Source organism: Theobroma umbraticum, unplaced genomic scaffold, assembly GCF_002168275.2.
Source record: "Theobroma umbraticum cultivar Fairchild unplaced genomic scaffold, ASM216827v3 scaffold_89.0, whole genome shotgun sequence".
Taxonomy (NCBI): domain Eukaryota; kingdom Viridiplantae; phylum Streptophyta; class Magnoliopsida; order Malvales; family Malvaceae; genus Theobroma; species Theobroma umbraticum.
Genome location: NW_018397271.1, coordinates 1860069 through 1878705, shown reverse-complemented (window position 1 = coordinate 1878705; position 18637 = coordinate 1860069). Strand labels below are relative to the sequence as shown.

Sequence of the window (18637 nt, the reverse complement as noted above, 5' to 3'; positions counted from 1 at the left end):
GGCCTAAATTATCTCCTTAACTTAGTATTGACTAGGATTTCGCCTTGAGAGAGAATTAAATAAATTCTAAATTTCATGACATAATCAAATATACATCAACATAAACAGTCTCTAAATATGCATAACAATTCTAAGCAAAAGGCAATGTGCTCAATATATGGAAATGTCATTCTAACACTGATACTAAGCATAAGAATTTAACACAAACCAAACAATATCTATATTTACCAAAAGATAAAGACAAAAAGATCACTAAGTTCTCATCATTAGGTAGGTAAATTATTAGAAAATTTGCACAATTATCTCTAGCTTAACTTCTCACAACATGAAGAAAAGTAAATGATGTATAAAATCTAAAAAAAAAAAAAACCCTAAATGCAAAATCATAGCTTAAAGTAAAAGAATACTCTTCTAGTAATTGTAGGAAAGCAGAGAGACTCTACGTTTTTTCTTCATCATTTCTCATTATCACAATGCTTGTATGAGGCTTTTTTTTCCTACAAAGAGAAATAAATAGATATTAATGTAAAAATATATATAAATAAAATAAAAATATCTGAAAAGAGAAAATATGAGTTTTGAGAGCTTAGGTTGCCTCCTAAGAAACACTTTTTTATAGTCAATAGCTTGACTATGGTTGGCCTTTATTGTTATCTACTGAGTGATTAAGGATCTTTGGTGATCCGATTCACCTCCCAAATAATACTAGAGGCACTGCCTATTCATTCTGAATGTTTCGGTAGCCTTGCTACAAATATCTAGTGCACCACAAGGATAGACCTTAACCACCTTGTAAGGACTTGACCACTTTAATTTTTGTTTCCATGGAAAGAGTTGTATTGATTTGGTTAATAACACTTGTCCAACCTTAAAATCAAGATTAATTGAAGGTAGTGGAATCTACTCACTTTTCCCCAAAAAAACTTCAAGGGGCTTCTTTGGCTATTTTTTGTCAAAAACCTCCATAGCCAACTAATCAACTGCATCCACTCTATGACAACTTTTTGTAGAGGAAGGATAATTAGTTGTATTGAATGCATTAAAATTGACTATCTTCTCTCCAACTTTGAAAGTTATCATGCCATTCTTCACATTTATAATTTCTCCGACTGTAGTTGAGAATGGCTGATCCAAAATAAGAGGAATTTTAGTATCTTCTTCCATCTCAAGCACCATAAAGTCTACCGAAATGTAGAACTTTTCAATTTTAACCAAAACATCCTCTATAATCCCAATAGGGTACATGATTGTTTTGTTTGCTAATTGCAAAGAAACTATAGTAGGTTGTATCTCATCAAGTTTAAGTTTCTTGACAATAGACAAGGGCATAATTGAAACTCCATCACCCCAATCACACAAAGCTTAGAAATCTAACACTACCAATAGTACAAGGAATTAAAAAACTCCTTAGATCTTTAAGCTTTGGTGAAAGCTTATTTTGGATGATATCACTGCACCTTTCATAAGTGCAGTTGTCTTAAAATCTTTCAATTTCCTCTTTTTAGTCTGAATGTCTCTCAAGAATTTAACATAGTTTGGCATCTGCTCTAAAGCTTCAACAAAAGGGATTTTAATATAGAGCTTATTAAATACCTCAATAAATCTTTAGAATTGCTTGTCAAGTTTCTGCTTTTAAAACATTGAGGAAATGGTGGTGGTGGTGGTTGTAATGGATTTGATTGAGCTTTCTCACCTTGAGCTTGTTCCTCAAAATTTTCAACCACTATTTCTTTTTCAATAAGCTTACTTGGAGAATTTGATTACATATTGTTACCTCTATGGCTTTCAAATTGATCCCATGTTTTGAAATGACAAAATAAAATGATCAAAATTTCATTTAAATCTTGCAATATTAAGTCTAGGCATCCCTTAACACTTTCAAATGAGTTTGAGAAGCAAAAAAAATAAATTATAAATAAAATATTAATACTTAAAAATGTTAATACTTAATATATTAATTATCAATATTTTAAATAAATTTTAAATTATTAATATTTAAAAAAAATAAAAATAAATAATCATATATTATAATAAATTGTAGTTTTGTCTTTTTATCACATATTCCTTTGTTATTCGAAAATAATTTTCACCAACTAAACATTGTAATAAGTCATAATAACAATTCCTACCTTATTCCATTCCGTTAATCAAACTATATAATAACATTTTCATTCTATTCCTACCTTATTATATTTCCACAAAATATTTATTCTATTCTATTTTATTCTATTCCATGAATCAAACTTGCCATTAACTACTTCAAATATAAATAATTAATGCTTGTCTGACTCCGTCTTTATTTTAACTTATCTATCTCTTAAAAGTAGAAGTCAAACAAAACAAGATTTTGATAAGTTTTTAAAAAACTAGTTTTTCTAAAGAACAAAATTTAAAAAAAAAAGAGTTTAAAGAAAAGTTTTAGAAAGGCTCCATTGATATCTTTCTCCTCTACCTCTCTTTGCAAATCAACTTTCTTTAATGCAAATTGTGATCTCCCTCTCTTCTACCTCTCAATAAAAACTAATTAAAAAAGGAAAAAAACAAAAGACCCAACAATAGAATAGTAAAATCTGAGGTTTTTTTGTTCTTACAAAAATTAAAAAAAAAAAAAAAACTCAAAATTCAAATACGCATTCAATACTATTTAAATATTTTCTCTTTTCTTTTCCAAAAATGATTTTAATGTCAAATAAATCGTTTTCTCTTTTCTCTTCTTTCTTGAAAAATTGAAGTATCATGGTCCGATTGCTTGCTAAATCAACAAAAATTTAATATTGTGACTACTATTTTCTATATAGATTTCTTTGATTTTAACATCAAAAATTGTATAGAAGCTCAAACTATACTTATTATGTTGTAGTTTATTAGATGATTGAAAATGGTATGAATATCTTTTATAATAATTTTAATTAAATTAGAGTTTATATAATTTATTTTACCATATAACTAACCAAACAGCTTTAACTTAATTTTTAAAATGATTATTTTTCATAAAAATTTTATAATAGTTTTGAAACTAAAAACAATTAAACCAAACTAACTCTTAGAGAATTTTATACTAATTAAATTTAATTAAAAAATTTTATTAGATCTATTTTTATCATTTGATCTTATCACTTCAAAATATTGATCAATTGTAAAAATAACAAGGCTCACTTCAAGAGTCAAGATCAATGAGTCACTTCGCATTCCGCTTCAAAAAGTTAAATACTGAGAGATGTATGATCAGAGTAAGAATGCATCGCACTTTTTTCCCTGTTTGTTTTCTTACATGCCTTATTGGCGTCGAAACACATTAAATGCTAGACCTGGTGTCATTTTTTTATTATTTTTAATGGCTTTGATGGCTCAAAGCTCTAGCAATGTGTCTGGTGGTTGGACTTGGACTTGATGCCATTTCTCATACTGCTGACAACTCAGAATAGAAAAGAGAAAGTGGAACAAGATAAAGGGACAAAAAGTAGAATAAAGTTAATAAAAATTAATTATATTTTATTTTATGTTTTACCATGTGGCAATTTTCCCGTATCATTCCCACCGCCTATCATAAGATTTTTACTTTGATAATAGGGTTAATGGCAATTAAGAACTCAATTCAAGAAAAATAATAATATAAATCCAATAAATGTATAACTGTTTGTTTATGTTTTTAGTACTTGTTTAGTCTGATTTTTTTTAATTTATTTATATTTTAAAAATAAAAATCAAGTCAAACATAAATTTTTAAAATAAAATTAAAAAAATAATTTTTTAAAAAATAAAATTTTTTAAAAAAAACTTTACGAAAAGCTCCTATAAGAAGCTTTTTTTTTTCTCTTTTCTTAAAAATATAAAAAAAATTTTATTTTTATTTCAAAAATATTCTCATCTGTTAAAAATAATTATAATATAATTTTTTAAAAAAAAAAAATTTTTTACGTTAATTTTAATCAAAATTATAACTTATAAAAAAAATTATTAAACAACTTCAATTTAATTTTAAAAGTTATTATTTTTTGTAAAAATTTTATAATAATTTTTATTATCTTTTAAAAATAAATTTTCTATCATAGTAATTGTAGATGTAAAACAGAAAAAAAAAATTGAGTAGAGCCCGTAGAAATAAAAGAAGGAAAAGGTGAGAAATGTTATCTCAACCTTTGTTGAAATCTTGAAGATGATAAAAGGTTTTTCAAGGTTGTATTGATAAGGTCAAACCGCCATTCCTTTTGAAGAACCAAACAGAATTTGAAAAGCCGCAATGCTTTTTTTTTTTTACCAAAATACCCTTCTCTACCACTGGTCAAAACTCAACACGCCTTACAATCAGTGCCCAGCGTACGTTAAATTTCAAACTCGGGAGAGCAGATCTACCATGGCACTGGTGTCACTTTGTCAGCATCCGTTCCCTTCTTATTCCGGCCTTTCCGACAGAGGTAACCCACACGTGAACTGCCACGTGTTACGTAAAACCCAGTAGCGTAATTTTTACAGCGCCTATTTCGTCACAGTCGTGTAAGTGTTACATGTTACGGTTCAAAAACGAGTCGCCGAGTTTGGGTTTTTTTGCTCTCGGAGAAAGGGGGATGAATCTTTGGTCCTAATGTCCGAACTCCCAACTAGGGCGGCACCGAACACGACACGTTTCCAAAATGAGGCGCCGAGTCATGACTCAAAACTCGTTGTCCCAAGTCGCAACTAACTCAATCCTACTTTCCTCCAATTTTTACAATCACTGTTTATAAATAAAACTAGCATGTTATTAACATTTAGTTTCCTTTTACGCACACATATCCTAGAGAGATTACTAATACCTACTATATCTTATTATAAAGTCAAATATTCAAAATTTATTAAAAATATCCTATTTCAATTATAATTGTTATTTACACTGAAAAATGTAATCTCAAAAATATTTATTTATTGTAGCAAAGGAGGTTAAAAGGGGTGTGATAAAATAAAACATTACCTAAATAGGGCAATCATGATATTAAACAAAATAAATTCTAAGGGTATATAATAAGGCAAAAAGAAAAAAGTGTTTACAAGATTTTGGCCACAGAAACAGGTAGACAGAGGGATGGTGCCGATTGGACAATGAACAAATTCTACTGTATAACTTGGTTCTCTTTTGTATCCACTATGTCATTGCCCTTTAGAGTCTCGAATTTCTTCTCTCTCGTTCTCTACATCAAATAAAACAAAAGTAAAAAGAGAGACAGAGAAGGGGGGAGAGGAAAAGCTGTCATCTCCTGCCTCATGCGAAAGCGTTTTCCTTTTCTCAACATCTCTCTCTAGCCATCTGTGACGGATCAAGTCAAACATTGCCAAAAGCAAAAGGAAAATCAAAAAAACAAAAATACCCTCTCTCACCGATCAATACCAAAATTGAAAATTTGGAAATTTGAAGGGTAGAGAGAGAGGTTTTGGGAAATAAAAAAATCTCAAGTCTTCTGCAGCACCTGGTATTTGCCATAGTAAAGGTTGTTGGTCAGAATTTCTTTTCTTTTTTTTTTTTATTTGGGTGGGTTTCCTATTATTGTTTAGTTTTCTCCAGAAAATTCAAGGTTTTTTCCGGGAAAGTTAATTTTTTTAAAGGAATCTGAGGAAAACACGAACTACCCAACTTTTGTTTCCGCCTATCTTGATTTCTTTTGTTGGTATCCGCAAATCCTATCTTTGACGTAATCCATTCGATCATCCCTATCATCGTCAGAATACCCAAACTTTTACAACACCCCTAAAAAAAAAAAAAAGGAAAGAAAGACCAATAATATTGAATTAGTAGTTTTGAGTCATTGATTTCGATCCTCCATGAGAAAAATCGATTTCCACTTGAACCCCATTTTTTTGATCTGAATTGGATCGAATTTGTTGTTTTGTTCTGGAAAAAATAATTTAAAGTAAACAGAATGGCGATGAATGGTGTGCCATTAGAGCAGTGGAGGGATTATTTCCGGACAGCAAATTCGAACATATTTGCTATAATCGATCATGCAATAACGGTGGCAGCTTTGGATTGTCCTAAAGAGTTCAGATTACGCAGAGATCAAATTGCTGAGAAGCTCTTTACTTGTAAATTCACTCGCTGCTCCGGTTGCGACCGTGTCGAGTTGGTGGTCCCAGAATACGGAGACGATGACGGCAGAGGCGGCCGAGCAAGGTTTAAAGGAGAAGCTGATGAAGAAGATGGATGTGAGTTTTTCGAGGCAGGCGGTAGCAAAGAAAGCAAGGCTAATAGTAGCAGGGATGATCCCTTGATGAATCAAATTGCTAGTAATTATAGCTATGGGGAGGCCGAGGCTTTGACTGACGAAATTGAAGAAGAGTCTATGATGGTTGGGGAAGTCTACAGGATCAAAGAGATTCTTCACAATAGTCAAGATGAGGTCTGTTTGCACTTTGGAGGAGTTCAACACAGCCTTCTTTGGATTTGCTTCCAGGATAATTTTTGATGCATACCTTCTTTTGTTGTTGATGTTTCTTGCAGTCTGATTCTGTATTGTTCGATTCATTGAGGCGACTTCAGTTAATGGCTTTGACTGTGGATATTTTAAAGGTTGATTGAAACCTTTTCCACTGTTTTGAATTGGTTTTAGCGTCTTTCCTTTGTTTTTTTTTTTTTTTGTTACTCTGCTCATATTGCTTGGACTGAAACTTGGTAATCTGTTTTGTCTTCTTCCCTTTTCAGGCAACTGGGATTGGAAAGGCTGTTAATCGTATCAGGAAGCATTCATCGAAGCAGATTCGTCATCTTGCACAAACTCTCATCGAGTATGACTTTATTCCCTGTACATTCATTGAAATTGAATGTTTGATTATTTAGTGTGATAAACATGAATAATACGTGCTGAATTGATTTTACTTTTAGGGAAAAACCTTGCAATTCGGTTTCTACTTACCTGGGATTCAAACTGAATTTGCTTTATACGTATTATTACCCGTCTTTTATATGTCTGTCACGGCTTTGCAAGATTGCCTGTCTCTACAGATTACCCAGCAAAAGAACTGATTCTGTAATTCATCTAAATCGTTGCGTGTATTCCATAAATTCAGCTTCATAATTGACAATCAAAGATTAGGTGTTTGTAGAACCGTTGGCTTTCTCTAAATAGCATATGTTGATTTTTGCTCGCTCCGTATTCACCATTAATATAATTGTTACTGCAGACGTCAACAGCTTTACCAGTAGAACAGCCTACTGTAGTTTCTTCTCAGTTATTAATACTTGTGCCTCCATTTGCTGTGCTTTATCTTCACGTCTGTTGGACGACTAGGCTGATTACGTGTTCTTTTGCCTCTTCAATCTGTTAATATACAAATTAGTGGACTGCTTGATTGGTATAGATAGATAGTTGTGCGCTTAATTTCAGCTTCAATGCAAACATACAGAAATTGGAACACTCAGCATTTCTTTTATGAATGATTGGTGGCTTACTGAACGCATCTCTGAAGCCTTAAATGATGCTAGCTTGTCTGATTTCTTGACCTAAGCATATTAATTGCTTTTTCACTGCAGTAAAAATTTATTGATTTATAATTGTCTAGACTGTAAGATGCACTCTTTCACCCAGTTTTGTGGATTGCAGTGGTTGGAAGGAATTGGTGGATGAGTGGGTTAATGCTGCAAAGGCTATTGCTGGTAAGAACTAGTTTACCAGTATTGTTAATTCATGGAAATATGCATTGCTTCTTTTCCCCCTTTTTATTAATTCTTGAATTTGTGAATGAAGAGGGTACTCCAGAATCTGTGAATCCATCTGTTCTTCATAATGAAGAGGAAGAAGAAGAAGAAGAAGAAGAAGAAGAAGAAGAAGGGCTTCCATCTCCTCCTTTAGATGTAGGAGCTTTCTTTGCTACTCAACCAACATCAATGGAGCTCTCACAGGTAAAAGTTCTTTTTTTCATCTGTTATTTTTTGCATTCATCCATATATGAACTTCTTCTTGCTATTATGCTTGTGGACTGATTGGAACCTTTTTTGTTTGTCCACATCACTGGTGCTCCATTATGCGAAGTTTTTTGACGGCATGGATGATGATGGAAGTGAGTTGAATTTGCTACTTCTAATGCTTCTCTGAGATAGCTTTTGCCATTTGGATTTTCTCTATTTGAATACCCCACTTCTTAGATTCATGAATATTATCCGTGAATGTTGTTTCAGATCCTCGCAACAGTGGAGAATTCATCAAGAACCAGAACAACAGAAGAAAAGCTTCACAGGAGAACCAAAATGTTTCAAAAAGGAAGCAGCAGACTACAAGTGAAGCAAATCTGCTCACCAAGGATGATGAGAGTCAACAAATGAAGAGACAAGAACCTGTTGCCAACCCTAACAGCAAGCCCCAGAGAACAAATATGGGGTCTGGGAGACCTCCAAAACATGATATGGAGCAAAAGGCCAACTTTGAATCAAAGTTGCTGCAGAAATCAGATAAGATGGCTGTTCCAAAGAAGCCTCTCAGCAGTCAAGTAGATGTAAGTGAAGGATGTTTCTGTACTTTGAATATGCACCTTCAAAATCTTTTTCTGATCACTGCTTCTTTATTCAGAAATTCAAGACTTCAGATGACATTGCTGTCCAGCGAAAGCTTGAGGCCACAAAAAGGAAGCTTCAAGAGCGATATCAACAGGCTGAGAATGGTTTGTCTCTTCCACTCTAAATTCTGTACGAGTCCTCTATAGTATGATTAAAAAATTGTTTTAAATTTAATATTTTCCTTGTGCAAGTGAGATACTAGGTTGCCACGGAACTGATTTATGTTTGATTTAAATGACAATTTACTAAGTTGATATTGCCTTGAAATTTAATTACAACTTCCCATTCGACTGTGGTTGCATCAAGCTGTGAAGAATTGCTCTGATGGTGGTTTCTGTCTTTAACAGCCAAGAGGAGGCGGACAATACAGGTAATGGAGTTGCATGACCTTCCAAAGCAAGGGTCTGGCCACAAAAATGCTTATATGAAACCTGGGAACCATAATCGGCAGTGGGTAAATGGAAGGAGATAGTGTCATTTGGAAGAGTGGTGTGGATAGCCTTCAAATTTTCTTCCATTTTGCAAATTAGGTGGAAGAATACTAATAATAAACTGGTGCAGAGTGACCGGAGCCACTTCAGCAATCAATAATAAGAATTCTTTCGAGCGATGGTGGCGCTATGAAGCTACAGAAGGGACATTCTCAAAACAAACTTTTGAGTCTGTCTTACATTTTGAAAAATTTAAGGTATAGGGACTTTTTCTTTTACTGATTAGATAGGAAGTCTAGGATGGGTAAATCACACATTTGGAGACTGAATTCTTGAAGCAATACTCGAATGTATCTCTGTATAGAATCCTGATTTTTAACGAACCCCTTTGATTGACATCTCAACATTCTTTTTACTCATAATTAACACCTGAATTTACTTCGAATAACTGCTTTGTAGTGAAATGATACTGATCAGTTCTAAGCTCTGTTGTTTTTCTTTATCAAGTGGAAAAGGAAGAACACACACTTGCATACAGACAAGTGAGATATAAGTCCATGGGATAGGTGTAAGCTGTTTTGACATGATGTAACATCTTGAATTTTGATGTAATGAACTATACCCAATTTTGTCCTGAGTTTGGTTATAGACCACCCCACAACCACAAATTTTCCAACTTGATCACTATAAACTTAGCTAAGCTGTGTTAACAAGAAAAAGAACACTTCTGGCATCTCAATACTGTAAATAGTTATCATATTTGGAATCTCAATCTCAAGTGTCTTTTATAGTATTCGTTTCTTAAAATAAACATGTTACTAATTACCTAAATTAATTTATGAAATCTTTTTTACTTTACCACCCATATATATTATAAAAATCCTTATCATAATTAATATACTATATGTAGTGGAGATATGGCATTAAAAATTTCACTAGTAGATTTATATGCTTACTATTTGTCTATAATTGTAAATAAGGAAATCAACATTTATTTAGAAGTGTGAAATCTTCTTTACTTCATCACCCATATATAATATAAAAATCCTTCTCTTATCATAATTAATATACTATATATATATGGTATATATATATATATATATATATATATATATATATATTGAAGATATGGTATTAGAAGTTTCACAAGTAGATTTATATGCTTACTATTTTTCTATGTAATTGTAAATAAGGAAATCAACATTGATTTAGAAGTTTGAAATCTTCTTTACTCTACCACCCATATATATTATAAAAATCTTTATCTTGTCATAATTAATATACTAAATATATATTTATAAATATATAGGAGATATGGTATTAAAAATTTCACTTGTAGATTTATATGCTTATTATTTTTTTATATAATTGTAAATATGGAAATCAACATTGATTTAGAAGTGTTTATAAATCAGTTCGAGTTTCAGTCAGATCTATCAAGTTTTTCAACTTTTTAAAATAAAATCTAAGTCTGACTCAATGCATTCATTTAATTATTATTTTATTATTAAAATAATAAAATTTCATTCTATGTTAATATTTTTAAATAAAAATTTACTGAAAATTAAATATTAATCAATAAATTAATCAAGTTTGATTAAATCAGACTCAAACCTGAAAAATTATAGCAAACCTTACTCGTGGTTGGTTGACCTTGTTGACTTGGATACATAACTCAATTTATAGACACCTCTATATTAATTTATTAGTTTAATAAACATAAAAAATATACAAATTTATTATAGAATTTTTATGTTATATTGTCTATGGGCAGGATAATAATAATCTTTTTATATGAATGTATTCAAAGAAAACAAAAAGAAACTTAGTACTAGGCTTACTTGCATGAATTAGCTCCATCAGCCTGAGTACCAGACTGATAATTGCGTCACCTAATAGGGCAAGTACACATGTATTAAATTGTTTGATAGGAGTACATATTTATTACATAAAAGCAAGCAGGGCGGGCGTGATAAGAATGGAAGTAGTAGCCTATTCTCATAGACAGCCTCCGTTCCTCCTCTTCCACTTCCATATTTCACAATTTTTTTATTTTGAAAAAATATTCCCACTCGTTAATGTTTTTTCCATTTTTATCTTCTTTTCCTACTTTACTTTCACTTTTGTAATAGAAAAGCCCTTTTATAAGTGTAAACTGCCAAGTCACACATTCTGCCATTCGTGTCTTCTCCTCTAACAGAGGAATGGAATTGGAATTTCTCCTCTTTAAAACTCAAAAAAGATATAGTATTTTTAAAAATTTTCAAAGTATTTAAAAAATTTTATATAAATTTTATTCTTCTATTATATTCAATTAAATTTTTATATTTTTATTTCAAATTAAATAAATTTTTATGATTAATAATTAATTAATATTAATAAAAATGTTATTTGTTATTTTTTATACCAAGTGATATTGACATAAAAAATGAAAATGTCATGTGATGATATTATAATGCCATGTCCACATACCGTATTATTATTTATTATAATATATAAATAAATCACATCAATATTACGTGATATAAAATAATAAATAAAATTTTAATTAATAATAATTAATTAATAATTAATTATAAGTGTTTTTATCATATATATATATATATATTATGACAAATCAAATAGCTTTGTTTGTTTTTGTAAGAAGAAGAATCTTATAGATGCTAAAACTCTAGAGATGAAGTTGATGTTGGTGTGAAATTGGGAATGATGGCAACTTGGCAACTCTACCCAAATTGCAAAAATATGGAAGATGTCTTATCAACTTATCCATGTACCTATCAAATATTCCCAAAATTTTGTTAGATATACTTGTCCATAGTGGTTGGCAAATGTGTTACAGTGACACATATAAAGAATCTAAAAATCGGAATTCCTTTTAAGGAAATTTAATATCTCATGTTACTTTATAAAAACTCACTATACTATCATCCCAGTGCAATAACCACTGCATACCGTGTATTGTAATAAATTTTTTTTTGATAAATATGCAAATTTAATTTGTTAGATGTCCAAGTCAAATTGGTTTGGACTTTATGATTATATAAAAGTGTTCATTTTATGCCAATCTCACAACTCTCTATAAAAGATTTTATTTTTTTAACAGTTTTTATGAGGTAACATTTTTAAAAATAGGGTTTTTGGTCATCCCCTCAAAAAATTTGTCTTTTTCTGACCGGATTTTTTTAATTGAAAAAAAGTAAAAAATTCATTGAATTTGATTTTTTTAATGAATTTTCAACAGCAAATTTTATTGAGAAATTCATCTTTAGAAATTAGTCAATAATTTTAGTGATTGAAAAATTTTTAAATCCGTCTATAAAAAGTTAACTTTTTCTAAACTTTAAACCCTAAATTCTTTTTTTTTATTAAATCAACTATTAGCTACCAATATAAATTTTTCACCACGATGCACTAATATATATATATATATATATTATAAGATATAAAAGGTTACTAAATAAGGAATGCTGATGTGAATACTTGTGTAGACAATTTATTATCTACTTATTTTAGCGACACATAAAATAATTTTTAAATTAATGTTATTTGGCAAATAGATATATGATTCAATATGTTATTTAAATATAAATATATTTTTTAATCTTTCAAAAATCTATCTTCCTTTTCTTTAAAATTTTTTTTGTCTAATTATGCTACGCATTATTCTATATGGCGTCATACATCTCTTTTAGACTAAACATTTCATACCAAAAAGCACCATTAAAAGGTAAAATCCTACTTCCTCTGCCTCACTAGCCAAAATTATTAATCTTGAAACTTAGATTAAATTGGATTAATCCAAAATAAAAGCTAGGGTTAGATTTAGCCCTAAATTAAAATTTTTTTTGAGGTCTAAGAAACACATATTGCAATGTAGCTTTTGTGAAACATTGTCTGATTGGAAAAAAAATTCTGTTTAATATCATATTTAATTATTATTAATACACAACATATTTGGAAGCAACAATGATAATTATTTAGTTATTATTAATTATTGGTGTCTATTCTTTTGAGTTTATTTTTACCAATAATTGAGTCAGTTTTTTTTTAAATTTCTTTCTGTTTATATATTACTTTAGCTGATATTTAAATCATGTGATATATATTTTCTAAAAAATTCGTAAGGTTATCTTAATTGAATAGTAGCTCCAAAAATTGAGTCAAAGTAAATTGAAGTTTATTAAAATAAATGAGAGGTTAAGTTCCACTTTTTTTGCATCTAATACACATAGGTAGTGTTATAATTGAAATGGTAGGAAATACTTATAACATAATTTCGATCTTAGGACATTAAATTCCCATAATTAGATATGGATAGTACCATATTAGACTACTAATTACATGCTACTATTTACGCTTACCTGAGTTAATCGGGGACTTAATACACGTGATATGCCGCCGTACTCGTTGGCCTGTCAGTCGGCGTCCGTTGAGGAGATATCTTCAAAGGTTTTGATTTGATCTTCTTGTGCTGTTCAGGTAGACTCGTAATATTCTTCCGCGGCTACCCAAAACGCGTTCCGTCTTACCTAAACATTAATTAACCAACCACTAGGGTGCTGAATTAATACTTAATTTGATCATTCACAATCTTATGAATCTCACATGCTTTCCATTCTCTAACAATTTCTTTCAACGTTTTTAGATAAGTTCTCGCAATCCATATTTTAATGTGCCTTACAAAATGAAATCGCCCTTTTGACTTGTTGAAACCTTGACTATTTTTGCGATTATCCAAGTCAACTTTGTTTAAAAAGAAAAAAAAATTCATCCACGTTGTGTTCATTTTCTAAGTATTCAGAAAGATCAAGTAGGATCGAGTTAGGTCTTATTGATATTTTGAAAATCTTAAGCTTCAATTGGACCAAATTTGATCTAGTTGAATTTATTATTTAAATATTAAAATATTTAAAATTTTTTTAATTATTTCAAATTTATTAAAAATTTTTTTACTTTTTTTATTACCTTTAAGTAAACCTATATAGTTTTAATTTAAATTAAATAAATTTTTTATTATTAATAATTAATTATTTATTTTTAATTAAAATATTATTTATTATTTTATACTCATATAATACTGATGTGATATTAATGTCACATAATCATGAAGATGAAAATATCATATGATTATATTATTATGTCATATTAATATTTAGTATAATATTTTAACATATTTAGTATAAAATAATAAATATTATTTTAATTAATAATAATTAATTAATTTTTAATATTTATTTAATTTAAAATAAAAATATAAAAATTTAATTAAACATAATAAACAGATAAAGTTTATATAAATAGTTTAAAAACCTTTTAAATATTATGTTATTTTTAAAATATTTTAAAATTAAAATTTATAATTATATAAATATAATAATACTTTCAGGCTGACTTCAAGCCTAAAAAAGGGATGCCCAAAGCTCAGCCGAAGAACACTTGTAACAATCAAGCTATCGTACGGTAAGAATAGGAAAATGTTACGACATATTTTGTCCATTTTCAAGTAGACACAAATGCAATTGCGCTCGACTTTAATTTATTTATAATTTACGTTATTGTATTTATTCTGACATGAATAATGATTTAACAGATTGAGTTCCCAAAATTATTATCCTTCAAAAGAAAAAAAAAAGTTCCCAAAATTATTACAAAACATTGATGTATAGTTTTACACTAATTTTTGTTGATTAAAGAAATTTCTTACTTTATTAAAAATCAACTATTGAGCAAGATTTGAGCAAGAATTAACTGCCTTATGTAATATTGTTATTGTCAATTACCTTCTAATTTTTATTTTATTATTTTATTATTTCATTATTCACATATTTATTGCGCTTGGAATGCTAGTTAATTAAGGTACTCTTTGATAAATTGAAAACACTCAATACTAAAAAATTAAAATATTGAATTTATGTCTGCTTTTAATCTGCTATGTATATTGAAAATTAAAGAGTGAATCTTTTGTAAAAGAGAGATATAATTTTATAACAGATGTATTACAAGTATTTTGCAATAGTGAAAGTTTGAGAGAAAAGTATAAATGTTAAAGAGAAATATAATATTAATGTAATTAAATAACATTTTTTCCAAAAATAAAATTGATTAAATACTTAAAGTGTTTGTTCGGCCTTAATTTTAGATTATTCAAGGACCGCACTTGAGTTTAGAACAAAAGCTTGACTTAATCCGTAATTCATTGTTATAAAATACTATATATTTTATTTATTTTATTATTTTTTTAAAAGGTATGTTTTTATTGATACTAAAAACAATAAACAATAAACCATAATGTTGTTGGCTTATTCATGTACATAAGAAATAGAAATTGAAATTATAACCCGAAGACATTTTGGAGAAGCTAGATATGGCAATGTGTAGCTACTTAAATAAGCATTACAAAAAGGGGCGATAAACAACTTTTGTTGAGAACCTAAAGACAAAAAAATAGGGATTAAAAATGTTTAAAATTAATATATTGAATTTAATCAACAATTAAAATGTTGGTAATAAAAAAATAAATTTATATAACATGTAAATTAGAAAAAGAAAGACTTACAATAATTTTTTGGTAAAGTTGTACTTGATTATGTTTCTTATATTTAAATTTATAAATTATTAATTATGTAATGAAAAACATCTATTTCTTTAAGATTGAGTCTTGAATGTTTTAATTCATATTGTTCTTATTCATGTATTGAAGTATTGAGGTTTGGTGGCTTAAATGTAGAAGAATCATTTAGATGATTTGTGTTTCTTTTTTAAAGAATTTTTCAATTTTTTTTCAATTTACTAATATTAAATCATACTTGAATAAAATTAATGTAGTTAACATCTAATATTCTTATTTTGTTTCGATTTAAACTCATAATACTAAATATAAAACTATAATGCATAAAATATAAATATTTAAATAAGATATACAAGATTAATAATTTTCTCTTATATAATTAGGATTGTTTAAAGACTATATATTCAAGATTATTTACTTTCAACCAAATATAAAACGTAAAATACATAAAAAAGATATACTCAAGATAATTTCATTTTATATAATAGGGATTAATAAAATATAATATATTGATGAAAGTTTAAGTAATAGTGCAACACTACAACTTATATTTGAGAATTACGTAAAAATGTATTAATTTTTAAAGATTAAAGTCATAAAAAATAAAATGCAGAGAACAAAATATAGAAAAACATGGCAAGTAGATGATAGAACTCACATATGACATAACAAAAAAAAAGAAAAAAATATGGTTGATGGTTTGTAAAAATTTAGAGAAGAAAATTTATAAAAACTTAGAATATATGAGTAAATAGTATAGAAATAAAAAAATAAAAAAATATAAATAAAATAATAATAAAAGTTGAAAGAACAAAACAAAGAAAAACTTTAAAATTTGGTGAAGCATGCGAGATCATTTTATTTTTTTTATTTGAATTAATTATTAAATAAAAATTATTTTGAAGGAACTATTAAAAGAATATATAAAAATTTTAAAAATTTTATATGATATAAAATTTTTTTTTAAAATTTTAAGTTGCCACTGCCTTTTATAACCAAAAGAGGATTTGCCTTTGATTAGAAAGTTGTCCATTTTTCCATTCATTGAAGCACTTGTTATCTGGATTTTATTGTCTATGTCCTTGCAATTCAACCATTTCTTGCATGTCTCCTCCATCATTAGAAGCCTTTAAGTGCTCATTTATCAAGAGAATATAAGATGAAATCATATTTGTTCCACTTGTTCTATCCAACTCAGCCCACTGTTCCACTTTAAATTTTAAGTCCACGTCAAAGTGATTCAGTCGTAGTTTGTAACTTCATCATTAACTTGCCCCTTGTTGATGCAAATAGGATTTAGACGGAATTTAAGGAACCAGCAAAATTGACTTCAAAGTGAACCTTTTTAATAGACGCTATCTTTACTACTTATTTCGCCTTGACCACTCGGTGTGCAAAAGGGAATAATGTGAAAACCTTAGAGATATAATGAAGCCAATGCCTAACTTTTCTTATACTTTACGAGAGCAGACCACTAGATACACTTGAGGGTTTTCAAAGTTGTTTAGCCTTAGAGCCTACTTTTTGCATTAAGTAGATTATAAGAAATTTGGATGCTTTTGTAGTTGATGGAAACTTAAGTGTTTATGTTAGTTTTCAAAACACAACACTTTTCTTGCTCTTGATTTTTCTGCTCTTGTTCTGTTTTTGTTTTGCTGTGTCAAAATGGTTGGTAGTAAGTCCTTTATATAAGCTTGAAAGTGTGTCTCCTTGAAGGACACGATCTTTTCATCAAAACACCTCTTTGTTTACAAAACATCATTGCATTAGGACACAACCTTTGGATCAAGGAATGTTTCAATTATTACCCTTTGAAATTACAACCATTCATTCATAAGACATAACTTTTGAAAGATAATATGAAAAGATAACTTTTCATATCACCTTATGAGAGGATAACTATTCATTCCACAAGATATAACTTTTGATTTGTGTTGTTTTTTCAATTGTCTCATAACCTTTAAGCTAGGAAAGTTTTCATGTTAAGAGACAATTCTTTTCTTTCGAAAGTACATCAACACCCTTATCAATTTAAAAAACAATTTTATCTCTCGACTTATGTCAAATTTGCAAAAATAAATCAGGTGGCTTGATAGAATCCCCTTATTGTGGTGTTTTTGGTTTGCAAATATAACTTTAGTGCATACATACATAATACCTGATCAGTAGTGAATTAATTCACGAGTTGCTAGATATTTCTGCTTGTATTTGACAAAAACTTGTAGCAAGTCACCATTCATCTATACTCCAGATTTAGCCAAGACTTTAGCATCGTTATTGGCTCCATGTAGTACATCATTGTCCTCCAATTCTTTACATGTTCTTTTAGATTGTTCATTTGCAATAGCCACTTCCTTATTCTTTATGGTGTATCTCAATGATTCATAGTCCAAGCCACTGTATTTCTTGAATCATTTTCAATCCACAAATTGAAATCTTGAACCCACTTAGTGGCTGCAAAGATAATAACCTTCTTTAATAGTTAGTATTTCGACTAAATGAGAGTTGCCTATATTAATTGATTTGGAGAACATCACCTTTTTTGAGTCATTTTCATCACATAAAATACCTCTAATTCTCACTTCACTTGTATTTCCATAAGCAATGCCATCTACATTAACTTAAGCCAACCTTCAGGTGGAGCCATGTAATTTAATTTTGGCCATATTGCTGTATTTTTTTTTGTAGAATTTGTACATTAATATTGTTTTTGAAAATATCTTCAATTGTCTTTTACATTAAGAGTGTTTTTGAAATATCTTCAATGGTCTTTTTTGTATTCGGCTATCTTGCTTTTACCTAAACTGCAATTTTTAGCTTGATTAGATTGTCTAATTGATGAATATCCAACATCTTACCAGTAAACACCATATCATTACGAAATAACCATAATGATCATGTAATTGCAAAGAAAGTTATAATCCAAACATTGTATTTTCCTTTGGTGAAATTAACGATCTCCAATGTAAGAATAAAGATTGAGAATTATTGGGTGTCGCCTAATTTAAATTCCATTTTGCACACCATAAATTCCATACCTTCCAAGATTCAGTGCGAGTAAAAAAATAAATGATTGACCATGTCTCTATTTGTTTGCAAAGCATATAGACTATTTGT

The 18637-nt window shown here is 28.9% G+C and overlaps 1 protein-coding gene across 1 annotated transcript; it reads left to right on the top strand.

The window, feature by feature from the left end:
* The first annotated feature begins 5020 nt into the window (after positions 1-5020).
* LOC110426542 (Transcription elongation factor (TFIIS) family protein) lies at positions 5021-9451 on the top strand. The gene is made up of 9 exons (XM_021441775.2): positions 5021-6368; positions 6470-6538; positions 6671-6753; positions 7569-7621; positions 7713-7867; positions 7998-8025; positions 8144-8457; positions 8532-8622; positions 8866-9451. The coding sequence occupies exons 1-9, from the start codon at positions 5892-5894 to the stop codon at positions 8988-8990; spliced, it is 1395 nt and encodes a 464-aa protein (XP_021297450.1). The 5' UTR covers positions 5021-5891; the 3' UTR covers positions 8991-9451.
* Positions 9452-18637: the final 9186 nt, after the last annotated feature.